This window comes from Euprymna scolopes, chromosome 1, assembly GCF_053919585.1.
Source record: "Euprymna scolopes isolate OS-2025 chromosome 1, ASM5391958v1, whole genome shotgun sequence".
Lineage (NCBI taxonomy): Eukaryota > Metazoa > Mollusca > Cephalopoda > Sepiida > Sepiolidae > Euprymna > Euprymna scolopes.
In genome coordinates this window covers 152716482-152741725 of record NC_136482.1, presented here as the reverse complement: position 1 = coordinate 152741725, position 25244 = coordinate 152716482, and the positions used below count along the sequence as shown (strand labels likewise).

General features: G+C 32.9%; 1 protein-coding gene across 1 annotated transcript in view; it reads left to right on the top strand.

Moving 5' to 3' along the window:
• LOC145276726 (leucine-rich repeat serine/threonine-protein kinase 2-like) overlaps window positions 1-25244 on the top strand; it is a 338716-nt gene that overhangs the window by 150456 nt on the left and 163016 nt on the right. The window contains exons 31-36 of the mRNA XM_080127947.1: window positions 6596-6719; window positions 9013-9124; window positions 12470-12544; window positions 17221-17331; window positions 19057-19152; window positions 21256-21395. Of these exons, the coding sequence (XP_079984073.1) occupies window positions 6596-6719; window positions 9013-9124; window positions 12470-12544; window positions 17221-17331; window positions 19057-19152; window positions 21256-21395 (658 nt within the window). The remainder of the gene's footprint in view (window positions 1-6595; window positions 6720-9012; window positions 9125-12469; window positions 12545-17220; window positions 17332-19056; window positions 19153-21255; window positions 21396-25244) is intronic.

Genomic DNA, 25244 nt, shown 5'->3' with positions numbered 1-25244 from the left:
TATTTGACCTTTCTACGTTTAGCATTAATTCAAGTTATTATGCAAAAATAATTTTTATAAAATCAACAACTTTTTTGTTTTTTGTTTTTAGAAAACGGGTGCGTTCGAAATGAATGTTTCTGTTTAGAGCACAATTGAACCACGATACTTGACTTTTGCATTTTAAACTTTAAGTGAGGTCATTATTTACAGATAATTTTATAAAATTATGAGTAGATTCTCAACAGTGCAATGTCGACTACAATGTATTGTGAACCAAGTCACTGTGTGGAGGCATGTGAAGCTTCCTCTCGGTACACTGCAGGGAAGGGTGCCCCCTACTAGAGTATGCAATAAATCAATTTGATTAAAAAATGATCGATTTCACCGATTTCGATGACAATAAAAATATAGGAGGGTGGAACATTTGTTGATCCTCATTCAATTCCAGACAACGTCGGGTCTCCCTGCTAGTTTAAAATAGTCTCTTTGTTGGTTTGTTATATTTAAATGAAAAATACATTTTCATTACTTAATAGGCAGCTTGGTGCAGCTGAAGAAGATATGTCCTTCTTCTTCTTCTACGCCCTTTTTCAAATAAAAGTCTTTTCTTCTTTGGAATGTTTGAAAGTAAATATCGCATAACTTTAATGGTAAGTCGTATTTATTTCGAATAAATTATCATGAAAGTTAAAGGAGAAGTAACAAAATGTTAGCATCAACAAAAAACATTTTTATACGTAATTGCTTGTGGTCAGGTTTCCTTCATGATTTCAGGTTATGTACCTATTTACTATGCCTCCCCACGGGACAGAGTTAGACACCAGGATCGTTTTTTAACGTGGAGAAAAGGTACAAAAATAAAAATTGTCTCAGTCGTGAAGGATTTCTCCTCCACCGAAAGAGAACAAGAAATAGAAGTGCAGCATCTGAAGAACAGATGGTATTTATTTGCTCCCCCACCGAGAAAATTAGGCACAAGGCCGATTTTTAATGTGAGGAGTGAAGGGATGGGGAATGGAAAAAGGGGACCAGCTCCCGAGAGGTGGGAAATGGGAGCTGGTTAAAGGTCAGGCATGTGGGGTTGCTCCCACATCTGGTCTTTGCTAGTCATAGCTTGCAGCATCTGCCGGAACAGATGGTATTTATTTGCTCCCCCACTGAGCAAATTAGGCACAAGGCCGATTTTTAATGTGAGGAGTGAAGGGGAAATGGGCAATTGGCCTAATGGATACCATTATAAGCATTGACGTCTACGGTGGATCAAATCCTATTGAATATATTGTTCAGTTATTCACTAGTTAAAATGAATAAAAAGCAACATGTTTATTTAATCAAATATCAGGTTGACAAGAAAGTTATTGCGACTTTTAACTTTTCAGTTCAGATGAACATATCTTGGCTCAGCTAAAAAAAAATATTGATCGAAATAAGCACCATCAGAATTAACACACTTTTGCCAACGCAAAACAAGTGTATTCATGCCAATAACGTAAAAATCTTGCATTTTGGTGGCGATAAAGTCGCTGAAGGCGTTTTAAATATCTCTTAGGTGTTTAAAGCATTTCTCACGCACGAAGTTGCTGAGATGCTTGAAAAACCGGTAGTCAGTAGGTGAGAGGTCTGGAGAGTATGGCGGATTAGGCAGAGTTTGTAGCCCAATTCATTCAACTTCTGTAGGGTCGGTTTAACAACATGCAGTCGGGCATTGTCGTGGAGAAGAATTGGGCCTTTTCTGTTGACTAATACTGGATGTTTTTGTCAAAGTTTCTGATGCATTTCATCCATGTGTTGACAGTACTTCTCCACCGTAATGATTTCGCCTGCATTCATAAAACTGTAATGGATGAGATAGATCACAGACCATCAAACAGTGTCAGCATGACCTTCTTTTGGTGCAACTCTGACTTTGGGAAGTGTCGTGAAAGTTTGTTGGTATCTAACCACTGGGTTGAGCACCGCTGATTGTCATAAAGAACCCACTTTTCATCGCAAGTCACAACCCTGTGGAGAAACGGGTCGTTCTTGTTGTGTAAAAAAAAGGGAAGATGACTCTTCACAATGGTGTTTCTTTTGGTTTTCGTTTAATTCGTAAGGCACCCATTTATTAATTTTTTGTCTCTTCAATCTCTCTCAAGTGGTTGGAAATCGTCGTATACATTACGTCTAATTCAAAAGCAAGTTCTCAAACAGTTGTGCGTGGATTGGCTTCGACCAAGACTCTTAATCGATCCTTGTCAACATCCGATGACCGACCACTTTGCTCATCATCTTCAAGACTTTCATCGCTGCTATGAAATTTCTTAAACCACCATTGAGCTGTGTGTTCAGTAGTGGTTCCTGGGTTAAACGCTTTGTTGATATCGCAAGCTGTTTCGGCAACTTTTCGGCCTAGCTTGAATCGAAATAAGGAAAATCTGCGAATTTGCTTTTTTTCTATCTCGTATTCACCGTTCCGAAAAGAAGATATAATTGTGTGTGATTTAAACTATTAGAGAGAGCGAAAAATCTTCTTTAAAATGATATATAAAGTAAAGGTATCATAACGAAATCTTATTTGAAAATACATCATTAGAAATTAAAATTAAGAATTCTGCAAGGACTTTCTTCTCAACTTAATAGAATGAATTATTTATAATAAGTATAATTGCATTACTAAATAAACTTAAACTAGATGATATGCCATAACTTTTTCCAAATGAACTTTACTACACATTCGAACTTTACTAAATTTAAAAGTCTGGTGTTACCAGATCAGGCTGTCTGAAGATATTGGCTTCCTGAGACGGAATGCACCAATCATTGATATTATTATTATTTTTCTTTTCCCTTTGCAAAACTCAATCATGTTCTGCAAATCCTAACACAAAAACAACAATTTTGCTCTACAAAACAACCAAACCAAACCAAACCGAACACCATTATTAAATATTTAAAGATACCATGAAATTGAAGCATGAAATCTTTTACCAAAGTGATCAGATTTAGCATTAAACAATCCGAAAAGGATAGATATGCCGTAAAACAAAACAACCAAATTTATAAGTGTGAATACTAATGTTGGGGCGATTAATCAGAATCAGAATCAGAATCGGGAATTGGAAAAATCAAAACTTTTTTGGTATAGGAATTAGTATCGGAATCGGAAAAAATTGCGTCTATTTTTGGATTCTCTTAATCATCTTTATTTATTTGATTTCGTTTAAAACAAAATTTGGTGGTGATAACAAAATAATAGATACTGATTCATTTTAAACTACCAGTAAAATTAAAATCTATAGATCAAGTATTTTTTTTTTATTACGTTTGAGGAAATATATGCACATTTAACATGTATTTTTACAATAATCATGAAAACTAGTAACAGTATACTTAAATATTTAAAGATTTATAAAGAATCTGAATCAGTAACTGCATCGGAATCAGGGAAAATATTGGAATCGTCCCACCACTAGTGCATACAAATGGTTTTCAAAGGTTTTATCTTCGACATTGTGTTGAATGTACCTCTGTAATTTATTATCCACCAATACAATTGCCTTCACTTAGCAAGTACTTACTCTTATACCCTTCTTCTCCACATGAAAATTTGTACAGGAGAAACCCAGGATACGGTGGCCCTAGGATACGGTTTTTCTCAGGTTACAATGTGGAATATGATGCTTTTTTCTGGCTACTGGTTACGGCATTTGCCCTGCGTTACGGTGTTATTTATAATGTTGTTTGATTATATACATGTGTATTATATACTGTACTGTATTTTGTTACTAATTTTTAATGCCGTATCCTGGGATTTTACGGTATTATATCATCACATATTCTTCTAACTAAACAGTATGATAAGCAAACATAACCAACATTGCTGTCATCCATCCTTTAATCCTCTAAACTACCAATTTGACAGAGAATAACTTATTTTTAGAACGTTATTCCATATTTCATTGAGTTTTCAAAATTTTCTGATACAAAGCCGTGAAATTTAAATAAAATTCATGCAATATTGCAAACATTCTACTTTTTTTTTTTTTTTCAAATACATTAGTGCATGGTATATTCATTGTTTAATTTTATTGTCGCTTTATGAAAAAAGGAAATGTATTAAAAAAAAACATCAATGTAATTTCTTTGCATTCTAATATATTTCAGTTATTTTATGAACCTAACCGAAAATTGCCCTTAATGATCTCAGATGCAATTAATAGAAATTTTCAATGGCGTCTTTAGATTTCTTTAAAAATCTAAGCCTTACTACAACTCATCTGAATGTTCTAAGTGTTAACACATCGATCTATTTAACATACAAATGTAATGTCGTGACCCTTCGGCTGAGATCATAAAATAGTATCTGTGTTAACTGTGGCAGGCAGTGCCAAGGGTCAAAACATTAATATTATTATTGATTCCGAGCGACAGCGGGTCGCTGGATCGATTATTATGATTGCAAAAATAAATACAATGAGATTTTAAAATATGAGTGACAGCTGACAAAATAAAAGGCTACAAAGGAATGTTAACTTGGAAAAAAATTGTAAACTAAGTTCTGGAACAATTTTAGTTTACATAAACGAAATTACTAGATTTAGGATTACATCAGCATTGGGGTTTTGGACACGTGATGATGACGTGATGATACGTAGTTTTGAGTAGATTTTAATCAGTCGTTAGTTGAACGCCGGGGAAACGGACGACTCAAGGGGGGGGGGTGATCTTCTCATGACACAGGGAATGACGTCTTCCGATACAGCCAAGATTTGAAGACATTGTAATATCTGAAGATGCCGGTCAAAACTGAGAGAATAAATGTTTTATATATAAACTAGATATGTGTTGTGTTTGTCTGCAAGTGTTGAAACGCACTATTTTGTCTGCAATTGTTTTGATACGTCCACGTCAATCGTTTCATGTTAGAACTGTTGCACATATGTAAAATACGCACTCTAGATGACCTACTAGATGATACACGATATATATATATATATATATATATATATATATATATGTATATATATATATATATACTTGCATATAATATAACTAAGATATATATATATATATATATATATATATATATATATATATATATATATATATATATATATATATATATATATAACAACACAAACATACAACATACTACAACACAAACATACAAACTGATTTTTAAATATGAAGGATAAAAAATGTTATTCTGAGATCAAATCAATTAGAAAAATTGTTTCAATTTTGTTTCTATTTGTGAAGGCATTATGTATATCAGAAGGTTTTGAGTTCGAATCACGTCGGGGTCAACACAGTTTGTAGAGGGAGAGCATTATCAAACTAAAAACAGCAAATTAAAAAGCAAATGATTTATATATTATTCCTTAAGTGGAATTCATTTTTTTTTTTAGATGAGCATTATATATATTAATTTATTTTTATTTCGGACTATTAGTCTCATCTTTATTAGTTGTTGTTTTTCATCTTTTATTGATTTGTTTATTCACAACGTTTCGGCCAACTAATTCCAATGAATTCCAATTAAGGAATAATATATATACCAATCGGTACGGACCCGACTATGGAAGATCAGATAATAAATAAACGTGGATTTATAAGATCAAAGAATCCAACCTTGATCGCCCTTCAGGGCCCGTGGCGCAGTTGATAGAGACATTGAATCTCTACAGTTCCAGATGAACATTGTCTGAAGATAGCGGTTTCAATTCCACCCAAAGCGTGCCAGAGGTTAATTGGCCAAAATGTGGTGAGATGACAACAACTACGGATGGCAGTGATGGCTGAGAATGCTGTTAGGAGATTCGAAGTTCCTATCCGTCGCGGTTACCACTTGACGAAGGCCAGAGGAATTAGTTGGCCGAAACGTTGTGAATAAACAAACCAATAAAAGATGAAAAACAACAACTAATAAAGATGAGACTAGTAGTCCGAAATAAAAATAAATTAATATAGCAAATGATTTGTTCGAGGAAGTAGAAGAGGTATGGGTTTTTTTTGTTTTTTTTTGAGTCGGTTAGTTGAGGGTTGAGATGGTAGACTGTTCTGTAGAACTGTGTTTTGATGTTACGTTTGATATGGTCATTTAGCTTTGTACTGTGATAAATTTAGAGCCGATAAATAAGTTCGGTTTCAACTGTGAATAGAGAACCAATAAGTTCAGTGATGAGAGGTTAGGTAGCGGGTGGATTGTTGGAGTTTCGGTCGTAGGTATTTCTAATGCTCGTGTCAGTGTGTGACTGTGAAGCTTTCTGTTGTAACCAAGTGATTTTTTTGTTTCAGGCGGGGTTTTTTTCCAGCTTAGAAGCAGTGGTGGTAGGCGTGATCGATGACTGTGTAGATATGGTATAGTGACTGTCTGGAGGAAACGGCAGTAACTTTGCATTGTCCTGCCTTCTATAAACTTACATTCCTTCTTATATATTAATATCGAACATTTAGAGTATGCATACATACTGTTATTACTGCTGGTTTATTATTAAACTTGGTCAGTGTTCAGGAGTGTAGATAAAAAGCACTTATTAGGGCCATCCATAGTTAAAAAGTAGATACGTACAGCAGTAAAATTAATATCTTCTACATGTCATGTTTTCACTTCTTACTATTCTTCCGCATGCAGTACGGCTGCCCAGTGAAGAAATCATCCCAGAATTACCACAACTCCAAGAATTGTATCTAAGTGACAACAAGTTGACAGAAAAGGAACCTTTGTTTTTACCAAAATTTATTTTGAAGTTGCCAAGGTGAGTTGCTTAATTAAGATACATTTCAAAACATTTTTTTTTCAATATTTGTCTTGAAAAAGTGTCATGAAATTTCTTGAAAAATGTAAGCCTTATATAATTTGAATTTCCTAACTGTTAACATATTGATTTCTCATACTGTCAAACAAATCAACTTTTTATTTTATATCTATCTATCTATCTATCTATCTATCTATATATATATATATATATATATATATATATATATATATATATATATATATATATATATATATATATATATTTAAAAGAGTGTAGCCATCAACAATTGTGGAGTTTTCAGCCTTTTATCATATTTTTATTTTAAAATATTTCTATAACGCGTTTCAAGCTTTGTTTCGCTCTCTTCGGATATTTTCGTAAAAAGTTTTTTTTTAAATGAGAGTTTGAAATGTTATTTTTCACATCTGCTGATACTAAATGTGTTTAATTATTTTTTTATACCTAGAGACACTATTTCTAGGCTTTTGCAATGACTAGTGCAGAAAGTGACGATTGTTACTGGTCAAACAATTTGAATCCCGCAATAAAGCCACCTTTGGCGCTGCTAGTGAGGACTTAAACCCCTAGACCACCGTCAACCGGTGTTGAATGAAGGGAAATTTTGAACATTAATAGAGCTTAACATTAATTCAGATGATGTATAGTGATCGAGTAATAGAAATAGTGGAGGTTTCTCTCACACTGACATTGATTTTCTATTCAAAATTATTAAAACGAACTTCTTAATATACTCAGTCATAGATATGCGAGCGACTACATTGCATATTCCTTTGAAAAATGAACTTTTATTAATTAATCATTCATTTTTATGGTTTCTTATTGGATAATTGGCTTTATTTAATGCTCAGTTTTATTTGTGCATATTTTCTATATTTCGCATAATTGCATAGCATTTAAGATGAAAAAGTTCTAGCACATACACATGTATATATGTGTGTGTGTGTGTGTGTGTGTGTGTGTGTGTGTGTGTGTGTGTGTGCGTGTGTGTGTGCGTGTGTGTGTGTGTGTGTGTGACTTAGTGTCAGTGTGTGCGGAATGGTCCCTATCAAACTCCTCAAGCGATTTTTGATCTCGAGACTTGAAACTTAATATATAGGGAATTTGGACCCGTGGAACAAATTCAATTTGGTTTTTAGCTCGTAAAAATACCTACTAAGGGATCAAAATTTAAAAAAATAAACGTGGCCTTGTACGTATGTGTAAATGTACATTTATGCATCAAAGTCAGCTAAATTTTAACCATTTCTTATCCATCTGACAATAGCTCAAACCGTAATGACTCAAGCTGGAATGCTAAATGTTTTGATTTCGATTCTTGCTGATGGCACTCATTTATACCCACAACAGGGAAATGCGACACATGGTCAGGAAGGAGGGTAAGTAAACCAGTGCTCCAAAATGAGGAGCACTCTGATCATTAAATATTGCCTTGGCAGTCTTGTTTGCATTTCTCGGTAGAGGTGCCTCAGGCAGTAAACAATAAACTTATTACCCACCTGAAAGCCATAAGGCAGCGGCCTGGGAGAGTGGACCTCCTAGGACTACACAGAACTCAGTCCTAACTTAAGTCAACAGGTTATTTAAAAAATGGTCCAAACTCTGTTGATTTCGGGCAAAAAACAATGTAAAAACGATGGGATGGAATTAAATTCATTATAGAGTTAACTGTTTAAATAATTATGAATTTTATAATGTATAATTATAAATGCTATAGTGTATAATTATAAATGCTATAATCTATATTTATATAGTGAACTGCTTTAAAAGAAGATAATTTATCCGACTTTGCTGTAAACATCTCGTGGAAATTCTTGTTTTTTATTTGATTATTGGAATTCTTTGAGATGAGTAATTTATATAATTATTTATTTATTGCAGACTGTTATCCTCATCTTCTAATTGTTGTTTCCCGACGTTTCGGCCAACTATTCCTCTGATCTTCATCAGATGGTTAACTGCGATGGGATTGGAATCCCACCCGAAGCCGTCCAGAGGATTAGCTGGCCAAAAACGTGGTGAGACGACAACAATAATTACTGAAGATACAGTTGAAGATTCGGCATTCCTATCCCGTCACGGTTAACAACTTGAAGAAGGCCAGAGGATGAGTTGGCCGAAACGTAGTGAAACAGAAACTATGAAGATGAGGATAATAACTCTTATTTGTTTGATATTTTTTTTAATTATAGAATTTTTTAAAAAATTTATTTATTTTTTTTTTTTTTATCCCTTTCGCTTTCTCTCTCCCTCTTTCTTTTTGCCCGATAAGCTTGACTCTTCTGGACATGCGCAACAACAATCTAACAGGCATCTGTCCACCAACAATGTGGAATACCAAGGATTTGAAAAAACTCGTGCTAGCAAACAACCAAATATCAAAAGTATGTGGTTTTTGTGATTTTTTTTTTACTTTTTCCCCACCCCCACGCTAATGAAATAAACACATAAACAATCGACTTATTATGCAATTTTATCTTTACTCATAGTATATATATTCATAAATTAATAAATAATTATTAATAAAAAAAAATTAAAAAAAAAACGATTTGATTCAGGAAACCTTAAGTAGAACGACCCCCGGTGTGTTTGCGGTACTGTGGTGAATGATAACCCTAGCTAGTACTAACATAGACCAACAAATGTACAGTGACGAGGATGACCAAAGACCCCTCCCAAAATTTGGAGTGGCCCTGTGCCTAATTTTTTGTTTTTCATTTTTGTCTTTTGTACATTTCGGAAAATAAAAAAATATATAACTCAAAAGTATGTGATCTTGATTTCTTCATAGACACAATGGCATCTTTAGTCATAATACCATGAAAAAGTAGAAATATTCGCCTTTGGTTATCACTTTAAGAGACAATAAAGATCTAAAGAACTTAGAAGAAAAAAAAACATTAAAAAGACATTAAAAAACATTAAAAACATTAAAAAACATTAAAAAGACATTAAAAAACATTAAAAAGAAAAAAAAACATTAAAAAGACATTTAAAAAACATTAAAAAGATTAAAAAAAGAAATTAGCACAAAAACTTAAGATGTACTTATCTCCTAGGGTAAAAAAAAATACTGTATATAAAATTCAAGGAAATTAATCTGATATTTTTTTTTAAATAAATTCAAATTTTATCGATAAACGGTTTTTAGTCACCATTTTTTTTTTTTAAATATTATTAATCACCTACCTTATATCACAAAAGTTTTACGTATCTCCCTTCACCTTCATATTTCTATGTTGTCTAAAAGAAATGGCGGCGAGAACACGTTTATCGATAAAATTTAATTTCTTTTCTTTTTTTTTTTTCTTTTTTTTCCAAATACTGGATGAATTATCATGAATTTTGCTATACTGTATATTTTTTTATCATACTAGCTTTTGTACTATTTTCTTTTAAAACGCAGTATCCATCCCATGATTTTTTTTTCTTTCTGGAAAGACACCGAAATTACATATAACGATTAATAGAGAGAAGGAACTTATTCATGATATCAGGCATGACTACTGTACACTCTTAACTCTTATCCTCGAGTGGTCTCTGGGCCTTGATAAGTCGTTATGCCTATGTAAAAAAAAATTTTAATCTTGCAACAATTTATGTTCAATGCTTCTATACAGAGAATTACACACACACACACACACACACACACACACACACACACACACACACACACACACACACACACACACAAAATGCCAAACACGAAATCGTTAATGAAATCCACAATCCTTTTTGACACAAATAAACTTCAGTCTATGCCTCACTTGTCGATCAAGTTCAGGTTTGAATGTCCAACAGTCCTGGTTTTATTATTTTATTACTGGAATCCTTTGAGATGAGTAATTTGTATATTTTTTTTTATTTTATTTATTTATTTTATTTATTTATTTTATTTATTTTATTCATTTATTTATTTTATTTTATTTATTTATTTTATTTATTTTATTTATTTATTTTATTTATTTATTTATTTTATTTATTTATTTTATTTATTTATTTATTTATTTTATTTATTTATTTTATTTATTTATTTATTTTATTTATTTATTTATTTATTTAATTTATTTATTTTATTTATTTATTTAATTTATTTATTTTATTTTATTTATTTTATTTATTTATTTTATTTATTTGCGGACTGTTATCCTCATCTTTATAGTTATTGTTTCACGACCTTTCAGCATTCCTTTCTCGTCGCGGTTAACCACCTGACGAAGGCCAGAGAAATAGTTGTCCGAAATGTCATGAAACAACAACTATTAAGATGAGGATAACAGTCCGTAAATAAATAAATTGATATACAAATTATTCATCTCAAAGGATTCCAATAATAAAAAATATATAATACCATTCGGTATGGACCCGACAATGGAAGACCAGATCAGAACGAAAAACTTGAATTTATATGATCAAAAACTTCAACCTTGATCGCTTTTCAGGGTCCATGGCGCAGTGGATAGAGACATTGAATCCTAATGGTTTTAGGTGAGCATTGTCTGAAGATAGCGGTTTCAATCCTATCCAAAGCTAGCCAGAGGATTAGTTGGCCAAAACGTGGTGAGACAACAACAACTATGGAAGGCAGTAATTACTGAGGATACAGTTAAGAGACCCAGCATTCTTATCTCATCGCGGTTAATCACCTGATGAAGGCCAGAGGAATAGTTGGCCAAAACGTCATGAAACAGCAACTATAAAGATGAGGGTAACAGCTCACGAATAGATAAATAAATAGTACTTTTTTTTTATTACAGTTTAATGATATATGGGGATACTTTGGTGATCGTCTCATGAGTAAGAGGTGTGATCTCGAACTCACCCGACCATAATCTCACAATTTTATTATCTGTGTGGTCATATCTCAAAAATAATATATATCAAAATAATCTGTAGATGATTCCGACGCTGAAAAGGCCCATCACACCTGAATCAAACCAATGCAATGAAAGGAGTATCTAAGAGTTATCGACATGTTTGCATGCTGTATCCAAGTGTGCTCGAAACACAAAAGTTCACATTGTAGGTTCCCCTCTCATACTAGCTTCTTACACTTGAGTTGTAATATACTTTGTTTGGCGTAAGTAGAAGTAAACAAAAAACAATTTGTATCATTGAAATACATTCGGAAAACATTCCTTTATTTGGCGTTTCTGAATTTTTGAGATGAGGATTGGTTATTCGTATTATTTGGATTCATCGAACTACTGTTTCCATCTTGAGTGTGATTTTCACAACGTTTCAGTCGATGTAACCTCCGACCTTCTTCAGGTGTATCTTGTCGATCTCGGGAATTTTGACAGAATCTCGAGCAAAACCCTTTATTTTTTACTTCACAGTAGTAGCGTGCTCTTGTTCCGTCAGCCATAACTGGATAGAAATCCTAAGTAATTGGCGATTGTATTTTTCGGTCGCTCACACTGAGGATTGAACCTTCAACCTTCAGGGCCTCTATCCAGTCATGGTTGATGGAACAACAGCATGCTACCCCTATGAAGTAAAAAATAAAGGCTTCCGCTAGAAATTCTGTCCAAATTCCTGAGTTCGACAGAAACATTCCCGAGTTCGGCAAGATACACCTGAAGAAGGTCGGAAGTTACATCGACCGAAACGTTGTGAAAATCACTCAAGATGAGAACAGTAGTCTGATGAATCCAAATAATACGAATTCCTTTATTTTTTGACAATAAATATTTTGTATTGAATTCCTCATGTTTTTCATACTGCAGCTAAACTTGTCAGAAGGTGCTGAAAAATGGAGAAATTTGGAAGTGTTAGATATTTCACACAACAAACTGAATAAAGTAAGTAATATCCATTATAAATGCTTGAGGAAGTGGACGCACCTTATATTGCTTCCAACATATCATATGATTACATGCTTCCAAGTGCAAATTCACACATGCATTATAGGCTGCGTTGCTCATATCTTTCAGCTATTTTAGATAGAGAATTCATCTACTATAATTTGTCTACAACAAATTGTCTACAAATACAATTCAGCTGCTGATACAATTTATCTATAAATATCGTTTAATGATAAATATTTAAATGTGATCTATCAAAATAAAAGAGATGTTTTCGACAATTAATATTCTATTTTCAGTTTACAAGAAGAACGCCATTACTAGATAGATCATTTGTATTTTCTATATACTAAATATTTAGATATTAGATAAATATGTTCACTAATAATAATTACACTTAATAATTAAATATCAAAATTAATTTTTCCTATTTTCTCGTTCAATTATTTAGTAGATCTAATTTTTATTTTTTTATTATGAGATCCTGATCAGCTGTAATTGTAACTCCCTGCACTGATGATTCTCGAAAGGATGAAACACTAGTGTCTGTAGGTATTAAAATAATTATAGTAATAATTATATATATATAATTACTCAGATTTTCAGTTAGATTGTTATAGAATTGCAAATGACAAATCGATATTTGATTCTACCTAGCCAGTAAATTACGGAAATTTTTAGTCTGCATTCTTTACATAAAAAGGAAATTCCAACCAATTTCATCAATTACATATTCTACTCGATGCGATAATTCTTTCGATAACAGACTCTGCCAGGATTCAACTGTTTATCTTCAGCAGATATGATTATCTAATTTAAAGACGATTGGACTACAATTCATTCGTGTTGTTCTCCATCTTGAATTGAAGTGCTAATTATTTTATTTTCAGCTTTCTGCACTACCCATATATTTATATTATTTATTTTAAAAACAAACATTTCACTGTTTTTCTTATTGGTTCATTAGCTAGTTCCAGGTAGTTCCCACTTATTTAATAATTTAATAATCACCAAGCTTTTCAGTTTGCTTTTACCTCAACATCAAGCTTGGAACTTTGAATGAAGGTATACGTTTGATACTTTAATTAAACGGCGCTTCTACATTATTAGGGTAGAATTTCACATGAAAACAATGGTATCTACGTATTCCTCGTATCTTTATATAAAAAATTACGAAAATCGATTAGGTAGGAAATTACTTATTAAAGAAAATAAAAAATAGTATTTAATCGTAAGACACAGGAGAGTTCAAAAAGGAGGTAATTTTCCGTTTCGATTTTAGTAAGCTGACCGCAATTTTTCACTTGCTAACACGATTAAAGTTGTTTTTGTTTAATAATTCAGTAATATTCAGGTAATTTTGACTGCATAATTTGGAAGCTACCATTGTAACTTATTAGAATTAACAAAAGAAAACAGTCGAAACCATTGTTTTTTTTTATCTGAAAACTCCATTTATCGACTACAAAATTTCGTCCAAATAGTGTAGAAGCGCCAATTAAACTTATGCAGATCTTAGAATTCTGCATTGCTTTCGAAAGAAATTAGACTATAATTAAATTCTAATGTTTGAATTATATTAATACCATATGTAGAACATAAATGGTGCAGAAGAAGGTCAACCCAATCTAATTGCACAGGCATATGTGGTACTCAAGCACACCCAAGTGCCCAGTTTTGAAGGGTGGGATGTGTCGGGAGTGGGGAAAATGGCGTTCATTGCCCGAGACAAGAAACAAGATCTACCACTCAGTGTTTTGTCGAATCACTGTGATAACATCTCTGCGCCTGACCAATAGGCAAAGAAGGAGTATGGAAGCCGGACAATAGACAGAGCGTATCTACTCCTTAAACAGTTTAGGTTTGCAGACCGGTAATTTGTTTGAGTCACCAACTCTAGGAAGGTTGTCATCCAAGACTGGAGAGGCCTCCCTCCCCTTTGGTTTAGTTTCAGAGTTTTCCTTCTCCTAGACAGATGATCTGGGAAGATCTACTGGGTCCATCAGCCCTGAGAGGGTTTGCTCCGTGCCTGGATCCTAATCCAGGTATTTCTGTGACCCCGCGTGGTTAGTTAATGTTACAGGGTTAGTTTGTAAAGGTTATATATCTAATGAATAGTTACACTCCTCAAAGTGATTTAGGGACATTGCTATTTCATTGTTACTAAGGAAAAAAAAAACTCATGCAGTGGAAGCAACTATGTGAACAGGCTTGTTAGGTGTTAGTGTGGATTAAGACTTTTACCTTTAGATTTTTTACATTTTTTAAAATTTATATGTTAGTTTAGGTACAAGATAACGTTACAGTGTGAGTAGGTATTAGGAATTGAGCTAAGAATTTTGCCCAGTCACTGCATATTTTATATTACAGGAGGGTTAAGATGTAGGTGCAGTACAGTACGGGTATAACTGGAGGTAAATATTAAGTCATGGCGTATTCCGTATGTATAATTAAGTAAATAGATATTTGGGCAAGTTTTCAGTAGATGAGAATAGATAGAAGTTGTAGGTGTTAGTGTGTTTCTACCATTGAAGGAAGATAATTTCAGTTATTATTTAAGAGTCATCGAGCATTTTGCATAACAGGGAGTATCGGATTTGGTTTTGTATTGATCGTTGCAAAACCATCTAGGAAGAGGCATTGTTATGTAATGAAGATCGCTTTGCATCTGAGTGCTTACTTTGGCTGGTAAGTACCAAACTGGATTAGAATGAACTGTAATGAATGTCTTAGAGGTAGAAATTTATAGATGTTTAGTGATGACTGTTAGGCGGTTAGCATGTGAAAGTTAGGAGCTGGAGGCTAAGGATTCCAATACTAAGGCGTGTGTAATGCAGAGTTTTAGTGGCAGCTAGAGTGTGGGGGCAGATTGTTAGCTTTCAAGGGATGGGGTTATTAACTTACAGAATACAGTAGAGTTTCATTGGGATTTAGAGTTTCAAGTGATGTTTTAGCTTGGGAAACAGAAGAAAGAAAAAACTTTTTCTTCTTTTTCCCTATTTAGCATGCAGGTTAGACAAAGGCAGTCGTCTTGGAGGTAAAGAGAAACAATTATTACATGGTGATTCGGAATTCGTATTCATAGGCAGTCATTAAGGTCAGGGACAAAACATTGTATCTATACAAAAAATGGTCCTAGTGACGCAGCTAAGATCACTGTAGATTTCAGTTACAATTATAGTAACAGTTAATTACAAGCTATATCAAGTAGTTTGGTAGAGATATCAACGAGGCCTCTTTATTAATACAAGCGAGCAAAGGGTAATTGTAGATATTAAGTATATTGCTTAAATAAAGTTCTTCTGCCTTCTACGGTAGAAAAAATAAATCCACGTTTGTGTTAATTTCGGAAAATTTATCCTGCCTAAGTTATTTTTATCTCTAACCTTCCTTAGTTCAGAGCGTGGAATTAATCATTTATTTAAACTGGGAGAGAACGTGGTTGGTGTTTTGCTGGGGGGAGAATTTAAAGCTAATCAAGAAAACAAAAATAAAGACAAATGCATATATAAATTATTAAAATACACATAATTACAAATTACTAAATGAAATAAGAAATTTAAAAGAGAAGAAATAACAAAGTTAGTATTTTTTAGGACGAGGATGGATTAGGATAACACTTATCTTGCCATGAGCACCACAGCAATTCCAGTGCCATGGATAACCATATTTGGCGGAGGGGTGGAGTGATTTCTTTGACCGGATATTATACGCGTTTGTAACTATTTATAGAAGATAAATTCATCTTTCGACTTCAACGCACATGCGTGTATATGTTAATTTTACATTTTTTATTTAGCTTTAAGTTCTGACTTCGACGGTAGATAAAATAAATCCATGTTTGTGCTATAGATAAGTTGTTTGTAGATTAATTATCTATGTAGATGAACTGTTTCTAGATGTCTTGTATATGTTGATTAATTGTATAAAATAAAATACGCATCAAGTGCGCTTGAAAGCCAAATCACAGCGTAATATTAGGAAAATAAACAAATATTTTACTTGTTTGAAATTTCGGAGCTACACTCCATCCTCAGTTGTTTTCTTTCTTTTTTCTCTTCTTTTTTTCTTTCCATGTTGTAAAGTTGGAGAAAGAGAACAATTAATTATTAATCAGTTGATTAATTGTGCCTACAGATAAACTGTTTATAAATTAATTTCATTTTTAGAGGAATTCGCTAAACACTCGATTAAATATCCCTTTGTATTCATATAAATCGCTCAATAGTTTATTTTTCTAAATACATGACACTTTTTGGACAAATTTCTGCAGCAGAAAACAGCAAATGCCATCGATCACTTTTGTCAGTTATTTTTTTATTATTATATTTCAAAACGTCTGACATATTTCCATCCCTATGTTTTATAAATTGTGAAAGATGTCAAGTTATAGCTAAGGCTGTGACAACAGCATATTCTTTTCATTCTTTTGACTCTCAAGTATATATCCGACACAGTAAGACACAGTCAATCAACCGAGAACCACATCAGTCTATATAAAAAAAACATACAAGATATTAACGGATATATACTAAAGAGTCAAAACAATGAAAAGAATATGCTGTTGTCACATCTCTAGTTATAACATATGGGCCACACACAGATTATATAGTCTAATAGAACTATTTTCCAAATCTAATTTACCAATTTAAAGTTATCCTTGAATCTTTTAGTTGCCTCCAGAAATTGGTTGTCTGACATCTTTATGTTGTCTGGACTTCAGTTACAACCCAAAGATCAGACATTTGCCGGATGAACTTGGATACTGTGAAAAAATATGGGAGGTATTTAATTTCATTGGTTCTTTGTTTCATTCTTAACCTTTATCTGCACTTAATTCGTTTCTATTGCCTTTTGGGAAAACAACTAAAATTAAGTTGAAATATTGAAAATTACTTTTCTAATTTAAATTAATTCATAATTAAAAATAATTTTAATCTTTTCACTGTATTTTGCAAAACTAAATATTTAAAATTACCTTTTTTTATCAGTTAATGTTATTGTTTGAGTAAAGACAATTATAAATGACTTCAAATAGATAAATAATTAAAATTTATTGATAATTCAATTTTTTGTGCTAAATTAAATTAAGTTTAGATTTAAATATATTTTACCTATATCAGGAGGAGAAATCAAAGATTGCCACAAGAAAAAAAAACAAAAAAACAAAAAACACCCTTTTGTTTACAAAAAAGAAAAAAAATCGATTGTGTATTCATTTCTTATCATTTGTCCTAGTGGAATTATTTGTATGTTCATGTGTGGACGGTTTCACTATTTTGGATTTCATTTTCGTCGCTTTTCGTCAATTATGATGAATTTTAATGACTTCAAATAATATAAAATATTAAAACATATTCACTTATTAATTCTATTGAAGAAACAATCGCCAGCCGCTTGGTTACTTTTGCTGTGGGTTATTTCATAAATGCGGATAAGACAAAGTTTATGACTTTCAATGTGAAGGGAGAGATCAGGGCTTTGGTTGGATCAACACTGAAAGAAGTCGCTGAGTTTACGTATCTGGGCAGCAGAGAGAGATATCGGAATTCGCATCTCAAAAGCATGGACCGCATTGGATGGGCTACATTCAGTATGGACTTCGAGACTGGCTGACAAACTGAAAAGGCAGTTCTTCGTGCAGTGGTAGAGTCTGTCCTTGTTTATGGTGCTACAATCTGGACACTCACCAAAAGATTGGAAAGAAAACTAGACGGCACATACACCCGTATGCTAAGAACAATATTAAATATATCTTGGCAAAATCATCCCACGAAGCAGTAACTTTATGGCAATCTACCTGCCATATCTAATACCATCAGAGAAAGACGTATACGATTTGCCGGTCATTGTCTGAGGAGCAAGCATGAATTGGTGAGTGATGTATTGCTATGGACTCCACGACACGGACGCGCAAGCAGAGGACGACCTAGATCCACGTACATCCAACAAATAGCACACGACGCCAACTGTGAACCTGAAGATCTGAGGCAACTGATGGAAGACAGGAAACTCTGGGGAGGAAGAGTCACATTGGTCCGAGCAAGGAGCCCGTCATGATGATGATGATGATGATGATAATGATGATGATTTCATGACGGTATCGATCAAATAACTTTGGATTAACTTGCCGTTTGGAAACGTGACATCCACGACCGGCATATTACATTTTTCTTTTCTTAACACGATACGTACTCTGGAATAAATTCCAATTTGCAATTCTTGATTGAGATGTATCCTCATATATTGAAGAAACAATCTTCAACCACTTTGTTACTTCATTCACTTTTCAAGTTAGCCATGAAAAAAAAATAACATATCTTATTAACTACTTTAACTGATCAACTATCTCAAAATACCGTTTCCTTAACCTATCAGATGATTTCGACCAATCATAGCTTAGTATTTCTTAGCCCCTCCCCCTTCCCCTTCCTACTCTGTCAAATAATGAAGCTCTGCAAGAACACAATTATTATAATTACTTTTTTAAAATGATTTTAAATTTACAGATGCCATTGGATGGACTGGAACTTTCCCTTCACATGCGTTTGCAAAAAGGAAGAGTTTGTGATCTTATTTTGTATCTGAATCACAAATTAAACAACGTAAGTTTTTTTTTTTTGTTGTTGTTCAATTTGCGTTTCATAAGTTCCTTTATGCTTTCTTTTCGTTTTATTGCTATACTAAGTGAGATGTCCGGCATTATGTACGCTGCCTGATCCACCGGACCACCACCTTACACAGAGCACGATTTATTGTAAAACATGTTTGTATTTTTTTTTTCTTTTTATAGTGCTGTAATAAAATAAATGATATCGTTTAAATAAAATCATATTATATTTAATTTATTTTTTGCCCATATATTATATTTCATTTAATTTTGGCCTACATATTATTTTGGCCCACATATTATATTTAATTTAATTTTGGCCCACATATTATTTTGGCCCACATATTATATTTAATTTAATTTTGCCCATATATTATATTTAATTTATTTTTTGCCCATATATTATATTTAATTTAATTTTGGCCCACATATTATTTTGGCCCACATATTATATTTAATTTAATTTTGGCCCACATATTATATTTAATTTAATTTTGGTCCACATATTATTTTGGCCCACATATTATATTTAATTTAATTTTGGCTCACATATTATATTTAATTTAATTTTGGCCCACATATTATTTTGGCCCACATATTATATTTAATTTATTTTGGGCTCCCATATTATTTTGGCCCACATATTATATTTGATTTATTTTGGGCTCCCATATTATTTTGGCCTACATATTATATTTGATTTATTTTGGGCTCCCATATTATTTTGGCCCACATATTATATTTAATTTATTTTGGGCTCCCATATTATTTTGGCCCACATATTATATTTAATTTATTTTGGGCTCGCATATTATTTTGGCCCACATATTATATTTAATTTATTTTGGGCTCCCATATTATTTTGGCCCACATATTATATTTAATTTATTTTGGGCTCACATATTATTTTGGCCCACATATTATATTTAATTTACTTTGGGCTCACATATTATTTTGGCCCACATATTATATTTAATTTACTTTGGGCTCACATATTATTTTGGCCCAAATATTATATTTAATTTATTTTGGGCTCACATATTATTTTGGCCCACATATATTTAATTTATTTTTGGCCCACTAATTATATTTAATTTATTTTGGGTCCAAAAGATATTGCTACCTCGAAAACAAGTAGACACCACCCAGATTGAGAAACAATGCCACTTTATGGAAGGCCATTTAAATAACTTTACATTATAGCAACATGATATTTCCCTGTTGGGAAGACGTGCTTTCTGATGCTTTCTACTTGATTAGATCATTACTCTGCACTGCCATTAATGTGACTCCTCATGACAGACTATTCAAATAGAGCCGTAAATCCACCTCCTGGACTTTGATTCCTTCCTGAGCAAAACGGAGCCCAATATATGTCAGAAATCACACTAAAATTAGTAAGTTCGATCCTCCTGTTACTCTAGCTACTCTGTTAGACATCAACCCTTACTATGCTCACGTGCGACTATAAACCATGAATGTGTGAGACATAGCTCCTAATTTCTTGAATGGAGAAGACGTTCATAATGAAAACAAACCTGCAAGCCCCGAGGCCTCTAAAAAATTACCTACTGATGAAAGCGAGGCTGATGAGAAGGAAAAGAACCCTTTGCCTACCCCTGAAGAAAGCAACACCTCCCGAGAAGTTAATATTAAGGACCTAAATCCCTACAATCTGTACAAAAATCATCCGGAGTATGAAGAATCCCAAATAAATATAAAGATTTCATAACTTGATGCTGGACAGACAACCCTTAATTATCCCCTTCTTGAAGGGGGGAATGTTATAGTTTTAAATTACACTTGTTCCTCTGCCTCTCTAGTATTATCTCTTCCAAAGACACCTAGTGGTAATAAAGTGCCATAAGTTATTCCCCTTGACTATAAGAAGCCATTCCGCCATTATAACACTGTACAAGAACTATAGCATGTATATTCTGTTAGTTAATAAAACCTATGTCAATGGTGTACCAGTCTATTATTCGTTTTCAAATATCTTTTCACTTACTAGATTTTTCTTAACTAACAAAGAATACAATGACAATTTCTATAATAACAATGATTTTAAATTTTTATTTTTATCTTCCTTTTTATATAGGCTCAGAGTTACTATCGCATGAAAATGATGGTGGTCGGTTATGGTGGTCACGGGAAGACAACTCTGCTTCGGAGTTTGATGCAAACAAAAAAATCAACCGTAAGCACAGCCACGGTAGGCATTCATGTCAAAGACTGGAAGTAAGTGTTTGAGCTTTGCAGGAATAAATAAATACTTCTTCCAATTATAAATTTATAGACTAATATGCAAATTAGACACAAGTTTCATGAACTTTATGAGAAATATTTTACTTTTTTTCAGAACATTTTCGTTTTGCAAACATGGAATTAGATTCATCCCTTAACCATTTTAACATGGGTTTCAATCCTAACAGAGCAATATGGTCTTGCACACACACACACACACACACACACACACACACACACACACACACATATATATACAGCACAATCACGTTGTATATATATATATATATATATATATATATATATATATATATATATATATATATATATAAGTTTCGTGGTTAAATTTTAAATTCTGAAAAAATAACATATAGAGACATATATTCGATTTAAGAAATATTTTAAGAAATATATAGAAGGGGTTATTTTAATTTCCTTAATCCATGGATTCTCAACAATGGCTCACATCATCAGAGGAAATGAAATGCAGTTAGCAAAGTGTTTAGCTGCGAATGGACGCTATTTTGCTTTTCAGCACAATTATTGAAAATAGTTTTTTGAGTGGTTGTGGATAATTTACATGGATTAAGGAAATTAAAATAACCCCTTCTATATATTCCTCTTGTCAAACAATAAATTATTAAATCGAATATATGTCTCTATATGTTGTTTTTTCAGAATTTAAAATTTAACCACGAAACTTATATATTGCTCTATTCTTAAATATTGAGCTTTTCCTTTTTGGCTAGGATCACCTTGAAAGTATTATTTCAAGTAATATCTATCAGGATTTTTCATTTGAATTCTATCAGTGTCTTATCTCGCCTATATATATATATATATATATATATATATATATATATATATATATATATATATATATATATATATATATATATATATATATATATATATATATATATATATATATATAGCACAATTATGTTCACACATCGGTTCTTGCAAGATTACCAAAGTTAAGCAATGTTGTGCTTGGCTAGTACCAGATGGGTGACCATTTGGGAATGCTGGGCGCTGTATTTACTACGCCAAGTCATAGAAATTTCCTGGTTGGAATATGAGGACGCATTAATTTACTGGAAGAGATGCACCCCCAGTCTTCGTTAAGACACGCATCTAGGAGAAGAAAACTCTGATGTAAAAACCTACGGTCCATTGCATACTTTGTCCTGTGGCAGTCATCTGCACCGACAAAGGTGAGCAGTAATACCAAAAAGAGTGGTTGGTTCTACACAAAGCCATCACCATTATAAACAAATCATCTGTGTGGATTTGCGAGCAACTTAGTTGTTGTGGTGGAAGCTCATACGTCGAAATCGATGGGAGAGTCCATCATGTGTGTGTGTGTGTGTGTGTGTGTGTGTGTGTGTGTGTGTGTGTGTGTGTGTGTGTGTGTGTGTGTGTGTGTGTGTGTGTTTGATAGAAATCTCTCCAGTCAAGGCATAAAGCCATTTGGTATAAGAAAAAAATATTAGGTCAGAAACTAGCTACAATGAACTAGTTACATGAATAGATTCTGACTCAGAAATTCTTCCTTCTTTGTCAGAAACATTGAGAAAGGAACCATCATCATCGTCATCATCATCTATTTTACATGCTTGCCTACACTGAACAGCTTGAACTTATGTGGAGATTAAGGATAAAATAAAGCAAGATTTACTAATGTGCCAAAAGTAAATCCAAAGTCCCCTTTCTATTCTCCTATATCATCATGGTAATGAGCATCATCGTCGTCGTCATCATCATCATCATCATCATCATCATCATCATCATCATCATCGATTTAGCATCCATTTTACATACTGGCCTACATTGAACAGCTTGAAAGAATTGACTTCCAAACTAATTTATCTCTGGCCAGATATTTATTTATCCCTTTTTCTCACACTGGTTAGTGTTTTTTTTTCTTTCTTTTTTTTTTTTTTTTTTTTTTTTTTTTAGAAATGATGATTATAATTTATATTTTAAATGTTTAATTTCAGAAAAAGTTTCCGATGGGTAGCTAATCTGCATAAGTCCTGGAGATGAAAAAGGGTTTTCAGTGGGTAGCTGATCTGTATAAGTCTTGAACTTTAAAAGTTTGCAGACGAAGAACAAGAATCTTTCTCATGCGGACACAAAAAAATATGTGTGTGAATTCTAAAAGATCCAATATCTTTATGGCACAATTTTGGTTTCTGATTGGTTGCTAGCACAACGTGGTTCCATTTGATTGGTCAGTTCCTATCGCCAGTGTCTATAAGTAAAACTTTCCAATTTCTTTTTAATCTATAAGTAAAACTTTCCAATTTCTTTTTAATCATACCTTCTCATTATATTAAAAAAATATTGCAACATTATATATTAAAAATTAAATTACTGACACAATTCCATGATTTTATATGAATATTAATGTGAATACTGGCAAAGCATAATTTATGCACTAATACTTTGAGAAAAGGTGTGGATATTGTAAACAATGTATTGCATGCAATTAATTGAATATAAGTTGCTATTTTACTTGGGTAAAATTTAATATCACTATCTTTAATAGCAGTATAAAAGTGTAAATGGCCGAATGAGATTTGAACTCTGTTTAGAAGAACTAAAATTTTAAATATGGCCGCCAAGCGAAAATCCGCTGAATGTCACAAATATTACAAAGTTTCATATAAAAAAAAAAAGATGAATATACCTTGTCCTTTAGATTGGAATCAAAGTGTGGTATCTGTTTTATGCTTGATCAGTGAGGGAGGAATCCTTCTAGTTTAGGCAATTTAAATTTTTTGTTCCACTCCGAAATGCCTCTTTTTAGGGAGCAAGATTTTACTCACATTAAAAACCGACCTTGTGTCTAACTCTTCCTATGGAGGTAAGTAAATAGGGACAAAATTAATATAATTTAATGGCATTTTGGTAAGAATGCTTCTTAGGCGTTTATAAATATGAAAATTAGTCAAAGGAAATACAAACTACTATTAGCACGGACATGGAAATTGGCAGGTCAAATTCAAGTTCCAGTAGATTTGATGTATTTGTATATATAGAGTCAGATAATTTATAAATATACGTTCTCTCTTTAGCTATTGCTAAAATCTTCGTTCATTTACAATCGGAAATATTACAAAAGTTCATATTGACTGACTTATTATTTTTGTGCATTTAGATAAAATGAACGCTCTCTAAAAGTGAAGCAATAATTGTCCCAATCGTACTCTTCCTGACCTAAATTTGCTTGTCCAGTAGCAGATAGGATTCGAAGATGACCGAAAGCAATGCTTGAGTAAGCAGAAAAGAACTAGTGTTATTTTGGAGTTTTTCTTTCTTCTGGAATAATTATCTATAATATAAATTTCACTGTCTGTTTAAATGTATGCATGTATGTATGTATGTATGTATGTATGTATGTATATATGTCTAAAACTTTCGACAGAGGCGACTGATTTTCACAAGATTGGTATCATTTTGAAGCTCCACCCTCTGGACGACAAATATCAAAAAATTGTCCAAAAACATTAATCTCTTCATCCTCAACTGGGCACTTTTCTACAGGGAGGAGTCGATTTTTTTCGCCAATATTTTCGAAATCATCCCCTCTTTTCGATTGTCTAGCCTTAATTTAAACCGACGTCACTTCGGGTTTGGTGATGGGCGCAACAGCAAAGAGATCAGGGGTTCTTTTTTTCACGTTCTTTGCCTCCTTCGCGGTATGGGTTCAAGCCTGCCTACCTACTACCACTTTTTTTTCTTTTGCTCAACACACACTTCCAAACACCCAGGCAACGCCGGGCACCCAGGCTAGTCTACAAATAATTGAGAGCCCAGTCTAACCATCATCATCAA